This window comes from Mastacembelus armatus, chromosome 5 (genome assembly GCF_900324485.2).
Source record: "Mastacembelus armatus chromosome 5, fMasArm1.2, whole genome shotgun sequence".
NCBI classification, from domain to species: Eukaryota; Metazoa; Chordata; class Actinopteri; order Synbranchiformes; family Mastacembelidae; genus Mastacembelus; species Mastacembelus armatus.
In genome coordinates, this window is record NC_046637.1 from 24,953,949 (window position 1) to 24,974,197 (window position 20,249).

The following is a 20,249-nucleotide window of genomic DNA, read 5'->3' on the forward strand; positions in this document are numbered from 1 at the left end:
CAGAATGCTTCCCCACCATGTAACATGGTGGGCACTATGTATTTATGCTGCTATGCAGACTCAGTGTTTAGCATAATGGTCAAAAATATTATTTTATTATAAGAGCATACCCTTTTCCATGTTTTTATAATTATTGCAGCTGCTTTTTGTCCAACAGCACAGCTGCCATTAAGTTTCTATTACTGGTGAAGCACCAGGGCAATAGATTATTGATAACCATGGGATTTCCCAGAAAGAGGCCTATGCAAACTCTACCTATTTTAGCCCTGTTTTAATCACTGATTACCCACCAAAGAGTTGAAAAAAACAGACAGAAAACTCAGCACTTGGCAGTTGGCCATCACAACATATTTAGGGCTTTGCAATCAGCCTTGTATCCATCTTCTTTATCTATCCTCAAGCCTCATCATCATTTTGGCAGCAGACGTTTGACTTGTCAAAGGTTTCACTAACATTAATGGTGGCTCTGTTCTCTTCAAGTGTCAATGAGCCAGCCTGCACCATAGCAGCCCTCTGAAACTGAAGCTGCTACATGGAACTGACTCAGCTATCATTCATTATTTACAGTATTATTTACACGTGTGCTTTTTCTACGGTGACCTGTCAAAATGTCATCCAAGAAACGGGCCTGTTTGTCGTGTTTATTTTTCCTTATGATGTCATGTCACATATTGCGAAACCAGTTCTTGGACCTTCCACTGAAATCACCTTACAGGAACCGTTCATACCTTGACTGCACATAGGTGATTTCCATTCATCTGATCATGAAGCAGATTCGATCAGAATATGGTCCTAGCCATATTTAAGTGTGCCCTAATAAATGTGGTTCAGCTGTAACTGCTGATGTTGTGTCTTTGACATTGACCAGAAGGAGTCAGTCGATCAGTATTAAGTAAGAGCACTACATATCTGAGATGCTTAACATTTATAGCACGGTACATTATGTTGTATACTTGTATTTTCATGTAGGTTTATTGTTGATGCTCAGTCATGACACAGGTGTGGTTGTAAACCTATGACATCATTGTATCTGAGGTACATTAAAACTGGTAAGACATGACTGGCCGAGGGAGATTCCCACTCATGTCCACATTAGGGACGGGATATCCCCTAGTTTACCAGTAACAACTCAATTCTCGCGAGAAAATAATTATTACCGGGAACGCGCAGGGTAAAGGGGACGTACGCGTTCACGTTTGCGCGCGTGAACAGATCATGGGCGAAAAATCCAGCGAAAGCTAGTCCAGGCCGAGTCTCCTGACCCCAGCGCGTTTTGTAGAGGAAGTTGTCTTCAAGCGCCCCGACGTGCGCAAAGACTTGGGGATTATTTTTGCACAACTGCAACGAATTTGCACGACTTGTCGGCGGAAGTGTTGCGTGATTAGGGACCGTCTCTGTTTTTCTGAGTTTTTCTGAGGAGCAGCAGTAACCTCAGCGCGTCGTGCCGCACGGGGAGGAGAGGAAAGAGGGCAGAAGTTTCCGCTGGTTTGTTTGGTCACTGCGGGGCTGGTGAATCCGCAGGAATGTCGCAGAAGGAGAGACCCACTTTCTACCGACAGGAGCTCAACAAAACCGTGTGGGAAGTCCCGGAGCGGTACCAGAACTTATCTCCTGTCGGGTCCGGTGCTTACGGATCTGTATGGTAAGCGGTTGTTGCAGGGCACTGTCGAGAGCACACACGGTTGCACAACGGGTTCTCACCACCCACAGAGGCCCGTTGGAGCTGCCTCTCTACCGGCTGCCTATCACCCTGTCGTGCCAGTGGTAGAAGGCGAAAATATTACTTGTGCCTCCTGTTTACATTTACGCACTTGGTCCCTTATGATCGATGGCACATCGTGCACGCTTCGGGGTAGCTCGCGTTTCTTCCGCGGGTGGGGATGATTGTTTTTGTGCACATTCTTGTTCTGCTGTTTTACTGCACTCTTGCCCTCTTCACACCTGTGCGTACCACTGGGCTCCAGCAAACGCACTGGCGGCTCCGGGGCCAAGTTTAACTCCGTACCCAGAGTCAGATGTGCAGATGAACTGCTTTTTCTCTCGTTTTTCCGTCTCCGTGCTGAACAGGGCTGCTTAGTGACATGCCCATGCTTGCATCATCTGCTAAAGCGGTGGATCACCTCTTTATCAGAAGTGATCTGTGTTGTTGATACACAGTGTTAACCAGCACCTAGAGAAACAGTCGCCTTCCCTTAATAGTATTGTAGTCCCGTACACATCCGCACATTTTATGCATTATGCATTTTTCTAGTTGTTGGGTGCAGCCTGCAGAGTACCAGAAGGTCACGTGATTTTCAGAAAGTAGGCCCCCTCGTGCATGGCGAGAGCTTTCTATAGGAGCCCATCCAGCCACGATGATGAGTCTAGAATGATGTCACCCTTTTCTCCCGTTGTGGTCCACCCATGACTCACAGTCCCGAGGTTAGGTAGTGGCCTCAGCTTTGACATCTTTTAGTCATCGCAGTTCCTTAGATGGCTTGGTACTGTAATTATAGCCACATAGATAAAATTATTAATCCCCAAGGGGAAATTCTTGGAGATACAATAACCTTATGTGAGTTAAATCTACTGTTCCCCAGCTACAGTCAACAAGGTCATTATGGTCACAGGCCACATAACTTTATTGGTAAATTTGACCAAATTTTCACAACTTCAGCTGCTGTGTTTGCGTGTTTTTTTTGCAGGCATTAGTGGTGACCTACAGTAAATTGGTCCTCAAGACAATCACTGGGCATTAATAAGACATATAAAGTGTCTTCAGAGTAGGAATTTATATTATTCTTGTGATGTCTACTAAAATATTGTTTCAGACCCAAGCGAGTGCTTAACATAAAAAATATGGTTTTATCTTCTCTCAAATTAGTTTTCTCAGATTTTAAACTTTATCAGGCCAGACTGCTCCCCAGTTTGCTCTTAAAAGGCAGAAAGCATTTTTATTTCTTTCACCAGCAGCGACTTTAATGCTGCCTTTGAGGAGATTCCTCTGTTTTCCGTCTATATTTGACTATCCCAAACCAGAGCCAGGACTTGTCAGCATTATTCAGTCGCAGAGGTTTTTGAATGCTATAGCTGACAATAAATTCTGCAGTCGAAGTGGTCCAAACAGGGGCTTGTCATTAAAGCCCTTTAGAAGGTATCTGTGAAGTATAAATAACATCACAACACCTACTCCGGCATGTCACGGCTGTTGGTCAGCTGGGCACATGCTCTCAGTCACCAGCCAGCAAAGTCTTTGTTGCTGCGACCATGACGTTCCTCAGGTTTTCAGCTTGAATTCTTCCCAACTTTTAAATACGGAAAGCTTGTACTATATGGGTTTTGAAATAATTTTCCCTTTTCAACCTTTCAAGATGTCTACTAAGGAAAAGCCAGTACCACTTTCTGATTATTTCTGACCTTTGTTCTTTTTTTTTTTTTTAAATGTCAGACTTGGGGGAGATCCAGAGATGGTGTGTATGGAAAGAAAGAGGTTTCAGTGAATGCTGCTGACCGGGATTGTCGTATGGACTGTGCTGAGTGCTGCTGTATTGTTTTTGTTAAGGTTTCTCAGCTGACCAGATCCAAGCATAAAAGCCCATACAGGCCCTTTGGGCATGTATGCAAATCAAATTCAAAGCTCATTTTCACACAAGAAAATGCACCTGAAAATATGGAACAAAAAAATACATTTTTAGTGTTTTAGTTTGTGACGAAGCCATGAGAACTGACATTTAAAACTGCTCTTCATCTGCTTAGACGGCAGTTTTTGATATTTAGAGTAACAATGGTTTTCTGTGCATCGCAGTGTCTTTAGAGACAATATGTGCCATTAGGTATTTTACAGATTGAGATTGAGAAATTGTATGAGGCTGATCTGGTCATAAGTTGCAATATTGTGGCAAGCTCTGTTTGACGCACTTGATTTTAACCTCAGCCAAATGTGCACTGACATGTCAACTTTCTAAACAAACAGGTGGCTTAAGTTTAAAACCAGCAATTTTGCATTACTTCAGCTCCAGCGTTCTGTCATGTTTGTTGCATGACTGACAGCATTTGTGATGTCAGAAAAGTAAAACCACTCATTTTGGACAAGGTGTTAGAGCCTCAAAAAGTCGGTGTGCACAGACATAATGGGTGATCTTTAGTTCACAGCTAGGCCAAGTTGGTTGTGTGCAAACATGACTGTTCTCATTGCATCTTGATATATTGGCCAGTTTTAGCTTTCTGCAGACATACATATGTGTTTATGTTTACATAAATTAAAACCAGCGGCTGTCAAATTGATGCAATCAACGTAATGTCAAAGATCAATTAGACATTACATTCATGAAGTTACTTTATAATGTTGATGGGTGGCACCAATGAAATTAAGATAAATCTGAAGCATATCTGTCGTCGTGTTTGTTGACACTTAGATTTAGAGCTAATGATATTTCCCTCAAGCTACAGGTAAGTTAGGTGATAGCAGGGAACTGGATGTGGAACTGATCCCATTTCTGCTGAGCGTAGGAAATATCCTCATTAAAAACGTGTTCTGCTTCTCACTAGTTGTTTTACTGCCCTGTGAGTCCACAGTGTTCTCCCTGACCTGGTCGTCTCACTGCAAGTTCCTGTCATAACCATAAAAACATATTAAATGAATGGTATATTAGTAACTGTACACTTGTACAGCCGCTTGTGTCATGATAAGAGAATTTAGATGATCAGTGCTTGTAATTATTTAAATTAAATTTATTAAGCACAGATATGCATCTTATTGTCATGTATTAGACTTGAAAATAAAACCTGCATATAAAACCAGACTGCTCAGGTTGTATGTATTGTATTATGTATGGTTGGGTGTCAGTTAAAGAGGTTAGGCAGGGTGTATTATTATGTATATCCTTGTTTGGCCTGTCTGTGAATGAGCAGGTGCTTCTAAAGCAGGTTGGGTTATTAGTGATCTCTCTATATATTTCCAGTATGGTGTTTGAGTTAATGCTGCGCATGTGTTTAGCAGTTGTTAAGTGTAGTGTCATTTTGTCAAAATGAAGATGCTTATTGTTTTATAGATAACATATAACATCATTCAGATGCTAAGTTCTGTTTATTCAAAATGAAGCCACAACAGTCGTACTTTGAGCCAAGATTTAATCGAATTGGTCGTGTTCATATACCTCACGTGGATCTTGCGTACATGTGCGCAGATTCATCAAGGTAGAGAAAAAAATAATGGATGCCCCAGCTAATCTTACTGAAAGCTGTCCAGTTTTGGTGGCTCTGGTGTAGATGTTTATTTTTCCAGGAGCAGGTAATAGATGACAATTTCCTGCGGCAACCTTCATCCTTTGTCTCGTTAATCGTCTGCGAACCTCATTTCTGAAATAAAGTGAAGTGATGGCAAGAGGAAGGACAGGACAATTACTACAGACATGTTAATAAGTCATTTACAGTACACATTTGTTCACTCTTGTCTGTTAGTCAACACACTGCTTTTGTGCATTACTTTCCTGTGATGCCGGCATCATAATGTTGCTGCTTTTACAGTCCACATCTTTATGGCTATTTGTTATTGCACTTCCATTTATTACAGACTAATTGGATGGTGTATGCTTAGGTGTATGCTGCTTTGTTTGTCCTGCAGATTAGCAGCAGTTTTAAGGTGTGTTTGCATGTGTCTTTGTTTTGTCATTTACCTTTGGCATACTCTGTTTTTAATGAGTATGGGTTCTCTGTCGCAAGTGCCACACATAAAAGTTATTCAGCAAGCCAGGAACATAGAGTACATTGGGTGTGGAAGATTATCTCTGACTTACTGGAAAAAACACACTGCTTATCTTAATATTCTTATTAGGGATGCGTGGAACTCAGGAACATTAACTCTGTCTCTAACATATTTTAACATTTCTAGTGGTGGCATCACAGTTGAAAAGTGAACAATTCAGCACTCTTCAACAGTTTGTGTAATATGTCCAGAAGAAATGACTCTTATAATCCAGAAAGGCTGTAGTGTGGCTCGACACTGGGTCATTAGTGCAGGCATTTTTATTAGGTTGCTTCTTTGTATAAAACCATTTAATGCACTTCCTGCAGCTCCTCTTCTGGATGTAGTCAGTGTATGATGGTGTCTGCAAAAACAGTTTGTTTTTTTAAAAAAAAAAAAAACATCCCCCACATAGTGAAAGGAAGCATTGTCTGTCTGTATAAAACCGAGCAGAGTTTTTTCTGTATTCTGTTTTTTCTGACAGATTTTGCAATCACTCATTTGTGATGCAGCGTCAGTGATTGACCTGGAAGGAATGTGGTTTATTGTAACTGGGTTATGTTCCCTCACAATACAGGAAATGCAGCTGTGTCAGGCTTCTTGGGGAGGCAAGGCCCATTTGCCTATCTGCCCTCACAAACGTCTTTGTTTCTCTTTCTGTCTGTGGACAAGTGTTTAGACGTTAAAGTGTCAAATATGCAATATGCATATATCCTGGAAAACAATGGTGACTTTTTAGTGCTTACTTGCTGCTTATTTTACAGAAATACAAGATCACGTTTCACTCAGCTTTTATGTTACTTTCTTTGTGTATGTTCTTCTGCCACTCCTTTTTTTTTTTTTTATTGTACCAGCTTTACTCTGACGATGAGGTATTCTTGTACTCCGTTGCAATGAAATGACTGACATAATTAATGAAGGGAGGAATGTGCACCTAAATGAATACACCCATGCTGACTCACTTAGACATTTTGGCAAAACTTGCATTAAACGGTTATGCCAAAATCAGTTATTGTGTTAAACAGTTATTTAGTCACCAGGCTCACATATCTTAACTGATTGGCTTTTTTCCCCGTTTGGTCCTGCTTAAAAAGTGTTGTAATACCTGAACTCTTATGTCTGTGTTTGCTGGATTAGATATATAAAGAGGTTGTAGTCATTAGAGTATTTTTTTGAAAAAATAAAGTGTAATAATAATAATAAAAAAAACTGTATTGAACTGAACTGTAATAACAGATTTTTGGTGACCAGTGTCAAGTGATCCAGGACATCATGTGCTAAGCCAAACAGCTGAGGTTGGGTAACATCTATAGAGCTAACAGCCAGGAGCATGTACACAACTTTTAAGTATGTGAGCTCTGCATTGTGTAAGAAAATGTTCAGAGTACATTTTGTACTGAAGAGTACTAATTATTTTTACAATAAACAGTTGGTGGATTTTATGCTTGTGTTGTACACAATGAAGCTGATATTTCACATAGTGTTCAGTCATGTTCTCCGTACAGCCTTTGGCCACATAGTACAATGAGAAGTGAAATCAAGAGCTTAGAGTTGTGTAGCTATTTGCTTTGCTTACTGGGGAAATACCACCTATAGAGTCTAGTAAAGCATCTCATTCTGAGCTAAATCAAGGGAAGGGCTCTCGTGTTATCATATGATCGTTATTAGATTTAATGAGTTTACTTTTTACCATTTACATTGTACCATTTAACCTACTTCAAAAACTTTGCTTATTTCAGCTCAGCATATGATGTGAAGACAGGCCTGAAGGTAGCAGTGAAGAAGCTGTCCAGACCCTTCCAGTCCATCATCCATGCAAAGAGAACCTACAGAGAGCTGCGGCTGCTCAAACACATGAAGCACGAGAATGTAAGTCGCCTACAGTCAACCCACCCCCACCTTCACCTCCTATCCTTTTTCAAATACATAGAGAGTTTGACCTCTCTATATATGCATTGTTGGAGTTTAGCAGATTGCATATGTACACATGGAATTGCATGAGTGAGTGCAGAGTGAGTAACTTGCAAAAGCACCATTTACTACTCACAGCTGCTTATATTATGCAATTTGTTTTCTTGATGACTTGTAGCATGGCTATATTTGTGCAGCGTGTAGCTTTGCTTTCAGGAATGTAGATATGTAAACGCCCATGTGACGTAGGCGTTGATGAGGAATTTAAACTAATAATTGAGTCCTTGGCAGTCACGCAAATTATACACCTCAGGACGTACAATTTCCCTGAGTTAATGTATACATTCTAAGTGTACTGTAAAATTGAACTTTGAGCTATCAGAAAAGTTCCACTTCCCACACACAGACTCCTTTTGTGAAGACCATAAACATAACCCTGCTTGAAGACATCGTAGTGTCAGGTGTAGCTTGTTGATGAACACATGCATTTGATGTAGTTATTTCTAGTTATGATCTAGTTTTTTTTTTTTTAATATATGCAAACATCAGTAAACAGACATCTACCCTGTAAACATCCAAAGACTAGTGCGGATGAGTAAACAGTAGCGCAGAACCTGGTGCACACCCAAACACCACACTCCACCTGGCTGTAAAAGCCATAGAATCTAAGGAGCTAAACAGTCATAAGAAGTATATGAGGGCTTTTCTTAGTTTCCCGTGACTTTGTAAACATTGAGCAAACTGGTCTCAGACGTTAAGCTTGGTGTGATGTCCTGTTAGAAGAGTTTTCCTCGAATGTGATCAGAGCACATTACATGCCACTGGCTGGTAAGCAGCAAGTCACCTAACAGGTTTACAACTGCAGTCCAGTAACATTCTGTGGTGTCTCCTCACATGTCATCTTGTAGCTGCAGCTGTTTTGATTCATGCCATTTTTAATTTTAATATTCTGTAATAGTTGCACTAGTTCCCCAGCAGTAATCACTGCTTTGGACATGGTTTTCTATGTACTGCACATGCTGACACTTGCCCACATACAACACATAACACAATTCCTAGTTACTACGTGCTATTGGTGCATCAAGTTAACACCAAACAGAGAGGGTCTTTATGTGTTATGTAATGGCTGTGGTTATGATTTCTGAAGCTGAAGTGGAGGTGATTCTGTATGCTGTGTGGGAGCACTTTAACTGGTGAATGGAGTGTGTAAGACTAAAAGCTTCTGTCGTAGGTGGGGTATTTGCACAGTAGTTTACTGTTGGCCATCGCAATTGGTAGAAATATGATATCTTTACTGGTGAGTGACAGGCCGGACTGGTACTTTCTCCACTGTCATCAACCTGCAGGCACAGTGAAGTGAAACACTTCAATGACTCATGTAAACAGGAAAAAAACCTTCAGCTTAAAGAATTGAAAGTCTCAGTGGGGAAAACCCACAGAGGCACATGAACACCAACAGTACAGCAGCTCCTATAGTGAATTAAAGACCCATTTCTAGAAAGTCTAATTTGATTTTATAGGGAATTGATTTTGCATTGCTTAATTGCCTTGAAGAGGTAGTAACACACACTCACCCCCTTGTGCTGACTGCTGAGCAACTCCAGATGCTGCCATGATATATGCTGCTGCCTTGACAGCTTAATAAGATGAGGTGAATTTCTTAGCAAAAGATTTGACTTGGGATTATGACTATTTTATGACTATTTAATTTATTTTTGCATATTTTAATCATTTAAATCATTTAGTCATTTTAATTAAATGCTGTATAGTAGATGGTGACAAAACAGAGTTTCTGGTTGCAAGCATATATTTGTATATTGAGCCAAGATGAAGGATTGTGTATAGAGAAGATTCTATGACACTTGCCAAACCATGCTAGAAACAATTCAGGCCTCCTGATTCTGCTCCATACGAACCATTATATCTCATGCCAAAACATAATTAATACTAACCTTGATTCAGTCCATGCATGGCCAGCTCAGCACTCACACCTCATCACTTTTCCTGGATTATGTTTTCTATGCAAGCTCTTATGAAACCATTGGAACACGTTGAACACTCTTGTTTAGCATTTTGGGAATTTGCATAGCGTAGTGCAGTGGCACTGCTGTTAAAATACCTTTGACAAACAGTTTTTACATGGGATTACTTGGGATTATATAGAATCAGTGCCTAGTGTGCTCAGTGTTGTTTTTTCATACAAAAATGTCATGAAGGTCTGCATATTATAATCCAAATGTGATGCAGTTGTTTTCCAGATGTTTGGGTCCAGACAGGTTATTGGAAAGGAATTATCATTTATGATTATTAATAATCATGTTGTTAGGTGGATTCTGTTTCATCATAACAGGCAAAATGGCATGAAGCTTTTTGCTTGATGCTTTTTTGTTCTTAAATCACCAAAGTGTTTTAATCCCTACCTATGCTTTGCACAGAGAGGAATTCTCTGTTTTGCTCATGCTGTTGCCAGGAGACTCTCCAGGTTTTGATTTTGGAAAGCCTGTATGGACCAATCAGATGTTTGTTGTGACTCCAGCCAACCAATCAGCTGTGGGATGGTGCTCTGTGTGGGCGGGCAGCTCCTGTGTTTCACAATGCATATCTACCTCAGTCTCCCTTTCTCTCTAGGGACGGGGGCAGGGTCAGCACTCCGGGCTGCTGTCTGCCAGTGAGCCTGCAAGCATGCATATATACATGAATGTGTGCATATACATGTATACACACACACACACACTTGATCAGCCTTTAACATGCTCTCTCTTTAGTCTGTTGAGCAGTCATAGACACACACATCTGGGCGAATGACCAGATATGTTAACACATTTTATAAAAGTACAGCACATAAATAATATTAGAATCAACTGGCAATTGTTTAAAGAGGCATGTGAAAGTATTTAGCTGTTTCCTTTTATTCACACTTAGACACATTAACAATTACTGGTGCCTGTCTTGTCAGCTTGATGCAGACTTTACCCGATAATGTCTGCTTGCTGCTTCCTCTGAAATCTTATCAGTGGTTGTTGATTTTGTCCCCATTTATGTCATTAAAATCGCTTGGTAATCCAAACAGAGAGCAAGCCTACAGTACATCACTCACTATAAAGTCTGAGTCCTTGAAAGGGAGGAAGTGCTATTTGATCTTGATATTATCCTGTTCTGTGATATCCCACGTACTGTAGTCCTATAAAAATGGTAAAAATGTCACACACGTCGATTTGTTTTGCTTAACAAACAATTCTGGTGACTATCAAAGGAAATATGTTTATGCAGTGATAAAGGCTGATATTAAAAATGATTGTTTATCAAACATGAAATAAAAACTGGATTTTGTTAATTTGGTATTTGAGGCAGACAGTTAAATGTTGCTAATGTTTTCTGACCTTAACATCTCTTTTTGCCTTTAGGTGATTGGTCTATTAGATGTTTTCACGCCAGCAACAAATTTAGAGGAGTTCAATGATGTGTAAGTAATCTTTTCTTTCCCTTTCACTGCCGTCTTAGTTTTTCCTGTCTGAGCCCATGACATTCTTTTTTTTTTTTTTTCTTCTGACCCCTTCCCTTTTAGCTTCTCTAGCTTCTCTATTGTTCAAACACAATAAAACACTGTGTCTGCAGATTATTACTAGATTAGAAAGTGAAACTGGAGTTATGAAGGCGTCATAATCCTCCTGCTTGTAACTTCATGCCAGCCCAATGCGTGTCAAGTTGTAAAAGGTGAATGTAGGGTGAGCAGGTGCACTATGCACATCATGGCTAGTTTCCCTGGTAACAGCCATCTGGCCATCTCTGGGGGTACTATGTGTCTCTGTGTGTGTCTCTGTGTGTGTCTCTGTGTGTGTGTGTCTCTCTGTGTGTGTCTCTGTATGTCTGTCTATGCATGCACAGGATGCTCAGTTGGTGTTTTTGAGTTCTCAGCATTGTGTGGTGTCACCATCTTTTTGCACATTTGTGGAAATTTGAGCTAAACGTGCACACAAACACCAACACCTGGCATTGAATTTGCACAATAAAGACACACTTTCACATCACCAGTATTAAGAATGGAAACGTAATGATACAAGTCCTTATAGTTCACTGCACCAGAAGCAGTGGTGCAGTGAACTACAAGGTAGCCTGTAACTGACATGGTGCTGTGGAATGAGGTCAGATCAAGCAGATATGACACAAAGGTTTTACATATATACTTCTACCATAATTACCAATCACTGGTTGTAAGAAAAGTTCAGTGAAATAGCACTGCCTTTTCCCCACCTGCTTTATATTACTTTCTTCCTCATTTTCACTTTCCTGAAGTGCACATACAGTGTTGTTTATAAACCTTATCCTTTATATAGTCAAAATTAAACTAAGTAGTAATTTAGCCAGTTTGTAAATTGAGTCATCCTTCATCATTATAACAGACAGTAATAAGATATTTTAACACTTTTTTTTAAAAACAAAGTTGTAAAGTGCTTTATAAATCATAATTAAAAATATTCAGAGGAACAACAAAAGTGCCAAACATGGACTGAAGAAAGCTGCAGAAGATGGATACAGGCATGCTGGCATTTGGAGGCCACACCTCATGGGCTGTATGATTTTTCAGGTACTTGGTGACCCACTTAATGGGAGCAGACCTAAACAACATTGTGAAGTGTCAGAAGCTGACCGATGACCACGTCCAGTTCCTCATTTACCAGATTCTTAGAGGCTTAAAGGTCAGTGAAGCTCCCAGCAAAACTTTTTTTTTTTTTTTTTTTTTTTGTTGCAGCGAGACACTGGTCCCTCACATGGTTCCTTTACCCTCTTGGGCTGCTTTCCAATGCTGAGACAAGTTTAGCCACAAAAAGTCTCCTGTTGTCAATACTTTGAAGGAGAAAATGTAAATTTAAAAACATGCAAGTGATTTAGTAAGAAACAAACTAACTGATGCCCACGTGAATGAGAATTACCTTACTTAAAGCTTTTCTTTAACCTACAGTGTCTGACAGTAAAGTGTCTTTTAGCAACATAACCTTTGACATTTGACACACTACGAAAGTAGCAAGGACCAAGGTGAAGCTACTTTATCATTTCTGACATGACACAGTACTCAATGCTTCTCACTGGGATTACTTGTCTTGTTGAACCCCAGTGTTGTTTCACCTGTTTTTTGTTTCTGCCATTGATCTTTCATGTTTTTATATGGGCCATTTGAGTATTGTACAGTATCTGTAAAACAAACATCTGGTGAAATGGCATATACAATATTCTATGTAAATATTTAAGTAATTTTGGTCTTTCATTGTCAGCTTTATAGACTTGTAGTGAAGTGCATTTTAAAGTTTCTGACTGCTGTATCGGTGATATATGGCTGCTCTTGCACAAACAATGCAAGCGGTTACTGTGAAAATATATCTAATGACATGGACTTTGAGTTGTATTCAGATGTAAGGTTAGTTGTCATAATTTTCTTCTTTTCTCCCACAGTATATCCATTCTGCAGATATCATTCACAGAGTAAGTAATGACACTGTTTATGTGATTGAAGCTGAAAAGATTAGATTTCTTTTTTCCATGTCATATACTGATCAAACTTCTTGAAGTTGAATTAGTTGTAAGGTGTTTTGGTAAGCATAAGGGCGAGTGATGTCTGCAGCATATCCCTCTATTGCTTCTATGCTTAACTTGTCCTTTTTTCTTTGTAGGACTTAAAGCCCAGTAATTTGGCTGTGAATGAAGACTGTGAACTCAAGGTGAGGAAAGTTCAAAGTTCACCATATAAAAAACAGCAGAGCAGAGTGGATGTTGCTTCCAATAGTACACTCTCTCCTCATATCCCTTTTGTCTTTGCTCCTCTCTCTACTTCCTTTCCACACAAACATCACTTCATCCCCCAGATCCTGGACTTTGGTTTGGCACGGCACACAGATGATGAAATGACGGGCTATGTGGCCACTCGGTGGTATCGAGCCCCAGAGATCATGCTCAACTGGATGCACTACAACATGACAGGTAAACACACACACACACACACACACACACACACACATTCAGAATGTTTTGAACCATAGCTGAATGTAACATCGTGCAATTTGCCATAATTGAAATTGTGCTGAAATAGTTTGCAGTATAGCAGTGCATCACAAAATTCATCATTCAGTTTGACAAAAAGGCTAAACAACAATAGAAAATAACAGAGCTTTTGTTATTTGCTATGTATATAGCTGATTCAAAAAAAAAAACATTTCCTCTGATATATGTAGCTTTTTCTTCTGTGGAGTTACTTGTTAAGAATGTGTTACACAAGAAATGATGAGGGTTAATTTAAAGAAACTAGAACAGCTTTTCAGTCTTCTGGTTGATTCAACATGAGTAGCACTAACCAAAGCGGACATTTTCCTTGAGGATTGCATTTGATTCTGCTTTGCTCTTGCCTTACAAATTAATGTGTGAGTGTGTGAGTCCCACATGCAGCCCCAATGGTCTGAACTGTGATGGGGAAGTGGTTGAGCTTGTGTATATCAAAAAGTCATTTTGTGCAAAGTGATAGACAGATGAATGTAACCAATACTTACATAAACACATTATAACTTATTCTAAAGTTTTTTCCTGTAATATGTTATTTTTTTTATTTTTTATTAAATAGTGGATATCTGGTCAGTGGGCTGCATCATGGCTGAACTGCTTACTGGACGGACGCTCTTCCCTGGCACAGACCGTATCCTTCCACCGCTGTCACTGCCTTACACAAACAAAATGACCTTTTAAAGTCAGCCTGTTGGTCTTGACGAAATAGCAGATGGATGCAGTGAGCTGTTTTTTATGTACTTGTGATTAGATTTACGGAATAGCATGAGAGTTTTTGTGCACTGCACTGCTCTCACATAGGCTATTGCTTTAGTTACTAACGCTCAGTTGTGTAACACTAGGGTTTTCACACACACATTTTGCCTACTTCAAGGCTGATTCAAATGCTGTGCTGAATATTGACTTTTGTGAGCCATATCCCAGTATAGCTCATTGCGTGCGTGTGCGTGTGTGTGTGTTTGATAGGAGTTCCCCTGTGGACTATGACTCAGTACTGCAACACTCTCTGCTGCTGTTCCACGATACAGTACACTTTCCTTTTCCCCTCCCACAAAGCTTCCCATACACAGCAGCAGAGCATTCATGTTTTCATACAACATACAACAGACGAGAAGATGCTCTGTAATTAAGATGCACACAAGTTGGCACACACACTACTGAGGTCATGATTTGGTAAAAGATCAAAAGCATAAGTTGGCTGTTGCATAACATGTTTGATTACTTAGAGCAGAAATCACAATCAAACTATCCACTCCTTTGCTGCATGCTCTGTGGGTGTTTCTGTTTGAATGTGTGCCCTCTCAGCAAATCTAAATTGCCTAGAAAGGTGGTGGTGCTACCCACCTACAAAGCTTAGTTAAATATACAGTTGTCTTTCTGCCCAATCTCATTTTACATCTCTCAAGCAAAGGTGGTCGTGCTACATGCGTATAAAAGCTATACATTTATGGTAGGAAATCTGACAAAGCAAGAAGAGAGGTCTAGCATCTAAAAAACTCCCACACAATAAAAATATCTCTATATTAATGTAATAATTTTTAACGCTTTAAGGATGGCCACACGAATGCCCAATCCCATCCGATCTTGGAAGTTAAGCAGGGCTGGGCCTGGGTCTGGTTAGTTCATGAGTGGGAGTCCGGTTTTGAAGACCAGGGGTTGGTAGGCTCAGCCACTGGGGTTGCACAAGCCAGTGCGGCCTTAGTGTTGGTCTCAATCCTGAGTTAATGAGAGAGTTGTGTCAGGAAGGGTATCCAGTGCAAAAACTTGAGAAGAACTGCAACTGTTTTTTTTGTTTGTTTTTTTTTTTTAAACATGCAAAATGTTCTAATAGTATACAGCATGTCACATGGAAAAAGCCTCTGCTTAGTTTTGCCTAATTATAGAGCACAGTCTATACTTTTATGCAGTATATATAGTTAGAAACTTTGAATTCTCCTTCTTTTGATCTTCACTCAAAATCCAGTGCTGTTAATCTATGAATCAAAAAGTATGATACAGTATAATTGTGTTATTACCTTCTTTTCCCCTTTTTTGTTTTTACCTTTTTGTTTTCAGAAACAGATCATAGCTCTGATTGTTGTATATCTGACCCCTCTCCTTATCCAACACCCTCCATCCCTCCTGTTTTCCTTCATGTGAGTATGGTAGACATTGATCAGTTGAAGCTTATAATGATGCTCGTCGGAACGCCAGGGCCCGAGCTCTTGATGAAAATCTCTTCGGAGTCTGTGAGTGTCAAGTACCATACCAACCAGTTTGTTGCACTGCCCCTCCTGCTTGTGTTTGTGTTGCCCTGGCAAGACTTAGACAGTGTTACCACTTTGTATCGATGCTACTACCTCTAAGCTGCTCCTGTTTTGCTCTGAAAATGTGTGTTTTCTTAATGGCCTTATTTTCACTTTTTTAGAAGGCTTTGATTCTGACATTTGTATAGCATGTACTACGACTTTGTACGGTCTACTAATCTCTATTAATGACAGTAAGAGGCCTCTAGTGCAACACTGGGTTACAGTGTCTACAAATCACTATGTGTAGGTTACAGTCAATTAAGGGTTTGCTGTATATCAGAGCTCAGAAACTGTGTTCCTCCCTCTTCCATCCTCTTCATCTTCACCCTGTGTGTGCCCCCCTGCACCCTTCCAACCCACCATAACCAAACTACCCTAACCACCCATGCTCTTTGACACGCTGACCTCCATGTTATGATGCCCCTTGACTCAGAGGTCGTAGATATAAACCAGCTGCAGCAGATAATGCGCCTGACGGGGACGCCCCCAGCCTCCCTCATAAGCAGGATGCCCAGCCATGAGGTGAGACACGAGCCCTCCCACATGTTCCAGCTCTTCCCCAGCTGGAATCAGGCCAAGCTGCAATTGTCTACCAGCTGATACCCACAGTCCTGTTCAGAGACATATATTAGACTTAATCTGTTGTTTTAATATTTCCTACCAGTCATTTTCTGCATATTTTCTGCTCTCACTTCACTTATTTCCTGTTTCCTCTCTGCCGCACCATGCTTGTCACAACAAGGCTTCCCAGAGTGCTTTGCCAGTGTGTTCTGATGAGCAGTCTGCTGCATTGTTAATAATGAAAATTAAAACACAATGTTTGTGTAATGCGTGTAATTTGGGTTTTAGTTAGTGCTTGAAGCATGCCTTAATGGAAGCATGCTGGTTCAAAGTAACTTTTGCATTAGGCAAATGTAGTAAGTCAACATATTAAGTATGTGAAAAGGTTTTGAATTATCATATGTAGCATTGTAAAGGCTTTTAACTACTTTAATTTTTTAAAGATCTTTTACAATTTAACAGTGCTGTTAATTATTTCTCACAGGCGAGGAACTACATCAATTCACTTCCCCACATGCCTAAGAGGAACTTTGCTGATGTGTTTATTGGCGCCAACCCCCTTGGTAAGTTTTCTTTTTTTACCATCAATAATGCTCACACTCTTCCTGGCTCACTGAATCCCTCTAGTGGTACCATCAGGTCAGTGTTTTGTGAAGCTTTCCCTCAGTTACTGTACCAGACTAATCATCCAATATAAGAAGTATTGAACAAAACAAATCAGCTGTGAAAGCACCCTCTGAATATGGAGAAGTGTTTGGATGGATATATAGGATAACCATCTATCTGATTTGTCTATCTATCTATATCTGATTTGTCTAATCCATCATCTGTCTCAATTGCTGTCAAACACATTGACCATTGTTCCTTTTCTTGCTTAAGCGGTGGACTTGCTGGAAAAAATGCTGGTGTTGGACACAGACAAGCGCATCACAGCATCGGAGGCTCTGGCCCACCCGTACTTTGCCCAGTACCACGATCCAGACGACGAGCCTGAAGCAGAGCCTTATGACCAGAGCTTTGAAAGCCGCGAGCTGGAAATTGAGGAATGGAAGAGTAAGTAGGCACATTGTGGATGCCTGGAATATGGTTTGTGGAGATAACCTTTGCTGTTGGGTATAAATTAGATTAATTTAAGTGTAAAACTGTGTATTCTATAGTTTGGTAAATAATATATAACTTCAAGTTGTTTTTTTCCCTCAGGCTTAACTTATGAGGAGGTACTAAGCTTTGTGCCTCCGTCATTTGATGGAGATGAGATGGAATCCTGAGGAGGCAGCACCTTTTCTTCCATCTTTTGTTTTCTAAAAACACTCTTTAAGGACTATCAGTCTCATGTGACTATCCACCACTTTCCACACACACACAACCATGACATCTAAGTGCCTGCCGTCATTCATCTCTGGGGGACGTTGTAGTATCAGGGATGAAACTCTACATCCTGGTTATCTCGTCCCCCACTTTGCTGATTTTGTTACCTTGTATCCCAGTGTGCTGAGGCAGAGTTTAATTCTCCTTATATTTTTATAGAGTTTTTACCTCAGACATTTATTCTTTATATTGTGCCCACATTTGATTCTCAAAACAAGAAATTACACACCAGTATGTTAAAGCCAATTAGTCAAATTGCTGATTTGTATTTTATAAAGTTGTACTATTTAGCAGTAATTAATACCAAAAGAAAAAAAGTTTGATTTGGATGAGTTTGGAACCATGATGTGTCTACATTTTTATTCCACACATTAAATTGTTATTTCTGTCCTTACATAAAACAGTGTAAATATGATAGTAAGCAGTATTTGTACAGAAGTACTTCAGGCAAAAGTTACCATATGTGTGTGATAGTCATAATTTACTGAGACACACCTCAGCAGACCCCTTTGACAGTATAGATTTTATCACTAGAATTTAGCCTAAAATGGCCTTTAAAAGATACAGGATGTAATTTATTACAGATATATATAGGATAGTCTAACATACATAAAATGTCTGCTTCTAAATGGACAATTCAAGCTGTTAATTGGTATTGTATAATGTATCATTTTCACCACATTTAGTTTCTACTCCTTCGTACATTTTACTTTAGCACTTCTGTTTCAGAAGAATGTTTTAGCAGAGTCTACAGTACCACTTCAGCATGATAAAGCTAGGTTTAGCTTATTAGTTTATTGAAACTTGATGTTTTCCATCACAACATCAGCTGACAATGTAATTTAATCATATTGCATTTATAAAACACAGTACTATTAATGTTTATTGAATGTTGGGGGCAATTTACCCTGTATTTATGATCTTTTGTTATGTTGTTTGTATAAGATGTAAAAGAGAATATTTGTCAAAATTAAAGGTTCTTTTTATTATTTATGGAGAGCTTACTGTATCACAAACCAAATGTATAATCAGTTATCACATATGGCAGTTCAGCCGTGATGACTGCACTTACAGCTTGTGGATCAGAGCCAGCAATGTTATTAGCTTGTTTCAGACAACCACATTAGTTTCAATCAATTTGACAAATTATGCTCATTTTGCAGTTGTTTCTCCTTATTTCTGTGTTTTGAGTTTTTAAAGAGTTGCTGAAAATGTATTGTTGTGTTGACCAAGGTACTTCCAGTCAGTTATCAATCAGTTATGAAAAAATGACAACATAAACCACCCAGAAAACAAAACAAACATGTATTACAAGTAACATTAACACTGATCGACAAACCACTAAGCTGTAGGCTCCTATTTCTGTGTGCACACATTTATTGACAAAATGTTTTGGCCTTTTTTTCTATATGAATCACAGTCACATGTAACATACAACCTATATCCACAATTGCTGTGGCAATATGTGTCTTCACAATATTATTTGCAACTGCTTGTTTTCATGTACTGCTTTATTTTAGTATTTGTGTGTTAAATCAAGATTTGATGTTATTTTGTGACTGTAATGATTGTTTTTATGAGCAATGCTAGAACCATATCTCTCATTCATTTGAATAATTTAGTAGGCAGGTTTGTCGGGATAGAGTGTACGTTTACTCACTGGATGCTGAAGGGCAATGCTGACACCTCGTACGCTGTCATTTTAAAACAACTGCAGAAATTAGATGGGACGTTTATCTTCCCAAGTCCACTGTCAGTCATTAATTTGGTTACTGGTTTTGCTTTCTTTGCCTGAGATGTGTTCATATCTTTTTACTATGTTCTTTATCACATGCACCAAGACAGCAGGCCATGCCACATGTAAATAACACCATTAGAAAATAAAGGCTACTATTTTTCAAACCTGTAACAGTGTACAGTATATTGTGGTGAGTTTTAACTATCAGTGTGCCACCACTGGGCGGCAGCAAAGTGAAACTGGAGCAAAACTTGTAGGACGACCAGAAAAAGTGAAGCAACACCAATTAACAGCATGTTATCATGTTTGCATGTAATCTAAATAATACTTAAAATTTACTTTATTTATTGTGCACACCAAAAATTAAAAACCTTCGTCCAGGGCATGCAGGTGTTTGCAGCTACAGCCCTCCGTGGTCTAATATGAGCTGAAGCTTATGGTAGCAGTTGTCAAGCAGTGTTACCAAACTCTAGTTAGATATTGCAATTCATCAACTAGAACTAGCTAGAATTTACTATTTATTATCAATGTGTTGTGTTGTTTGACAATTCAGTGAGTCAAAATGATTTTGTTTCTCTGAAGGTTTGGTTTTAGAATAGGACTTTCTTTGATT

The 20,249-nt window shown here is 39.5% G+C and overlaps 1 protein-coding gene across 2 annotated transcripts; it reads left to right on the forward strand.

Moving 5' to 3' along the window:
- The first annotated feature begins 1,173 nt into the window (after positions 1-1,173).
- On the forward strand, positions 1,174-19,804 carry mapk14b (mitogen-activated protein kinase 14b). Of its 2 annotated transcripts, none has more exons than XM_026305950.2 (12): positions 1,174-1,642; positions 7,462-7,591; positions 11,038-11,096; positions 12,219-12,330; positions 13,082-13,111; positions 13,300-13,347; positions 13,492-13,606; positions 14,241-14,312; positions 15,830-15,909; positions 17,015-17,093; positions 17,410-17,583; positions 17,731-19,804. In XM_026305950.2, exons 1-12 carry the CDS (start codon positions 1,524-1,526, stop codon positions 17,796-17,798), a joined length of 1,086 nt encoding a protein of 361 aa, XP_026161735.1. In that variant the 5' UTR covers positions 1,174-1,523; the 3' UTR covers positions 17,799-19,804. The 2 variants fall into 2 exon arrangements, with proteins under 2 accessions (XP_026161735.1, XP_026161736.1); XM_026305951.2 differs by lacking the exon at positions 15,830-15,909 and adding an exon at positions 16,412-16,491.
- Positions 19,805-20,249: the final 445 nt, after the last annotated feature.

What these genes read in the sequence shown, in the direction of transcription:
- mapk14b (XM_026305950.2), top strand. Translation starts at nt 1,524, where the DNA reads ATGTCGCAGAAGGAGAGACCCACTTTCTACCGACAGGAGCTCAACAAA. An exon ending in CTGCAGATATCATTCACAGA is followed by an intron (nt 13,112 to 13,299) that starts GTAAGTAATGAC and finishes TTTTCTTTGTAG; the next exon opens with GACTTAAAGCCCAGTAATTT. An exon ending in GATGCACTACAACATGACAG is followed by an intron (nt 13,607 to 14,240) that starts GTAAACACACAC and finishes TTTATTAAATAG; the next exon opens with TGGATATCTGGTCAGTGGGC.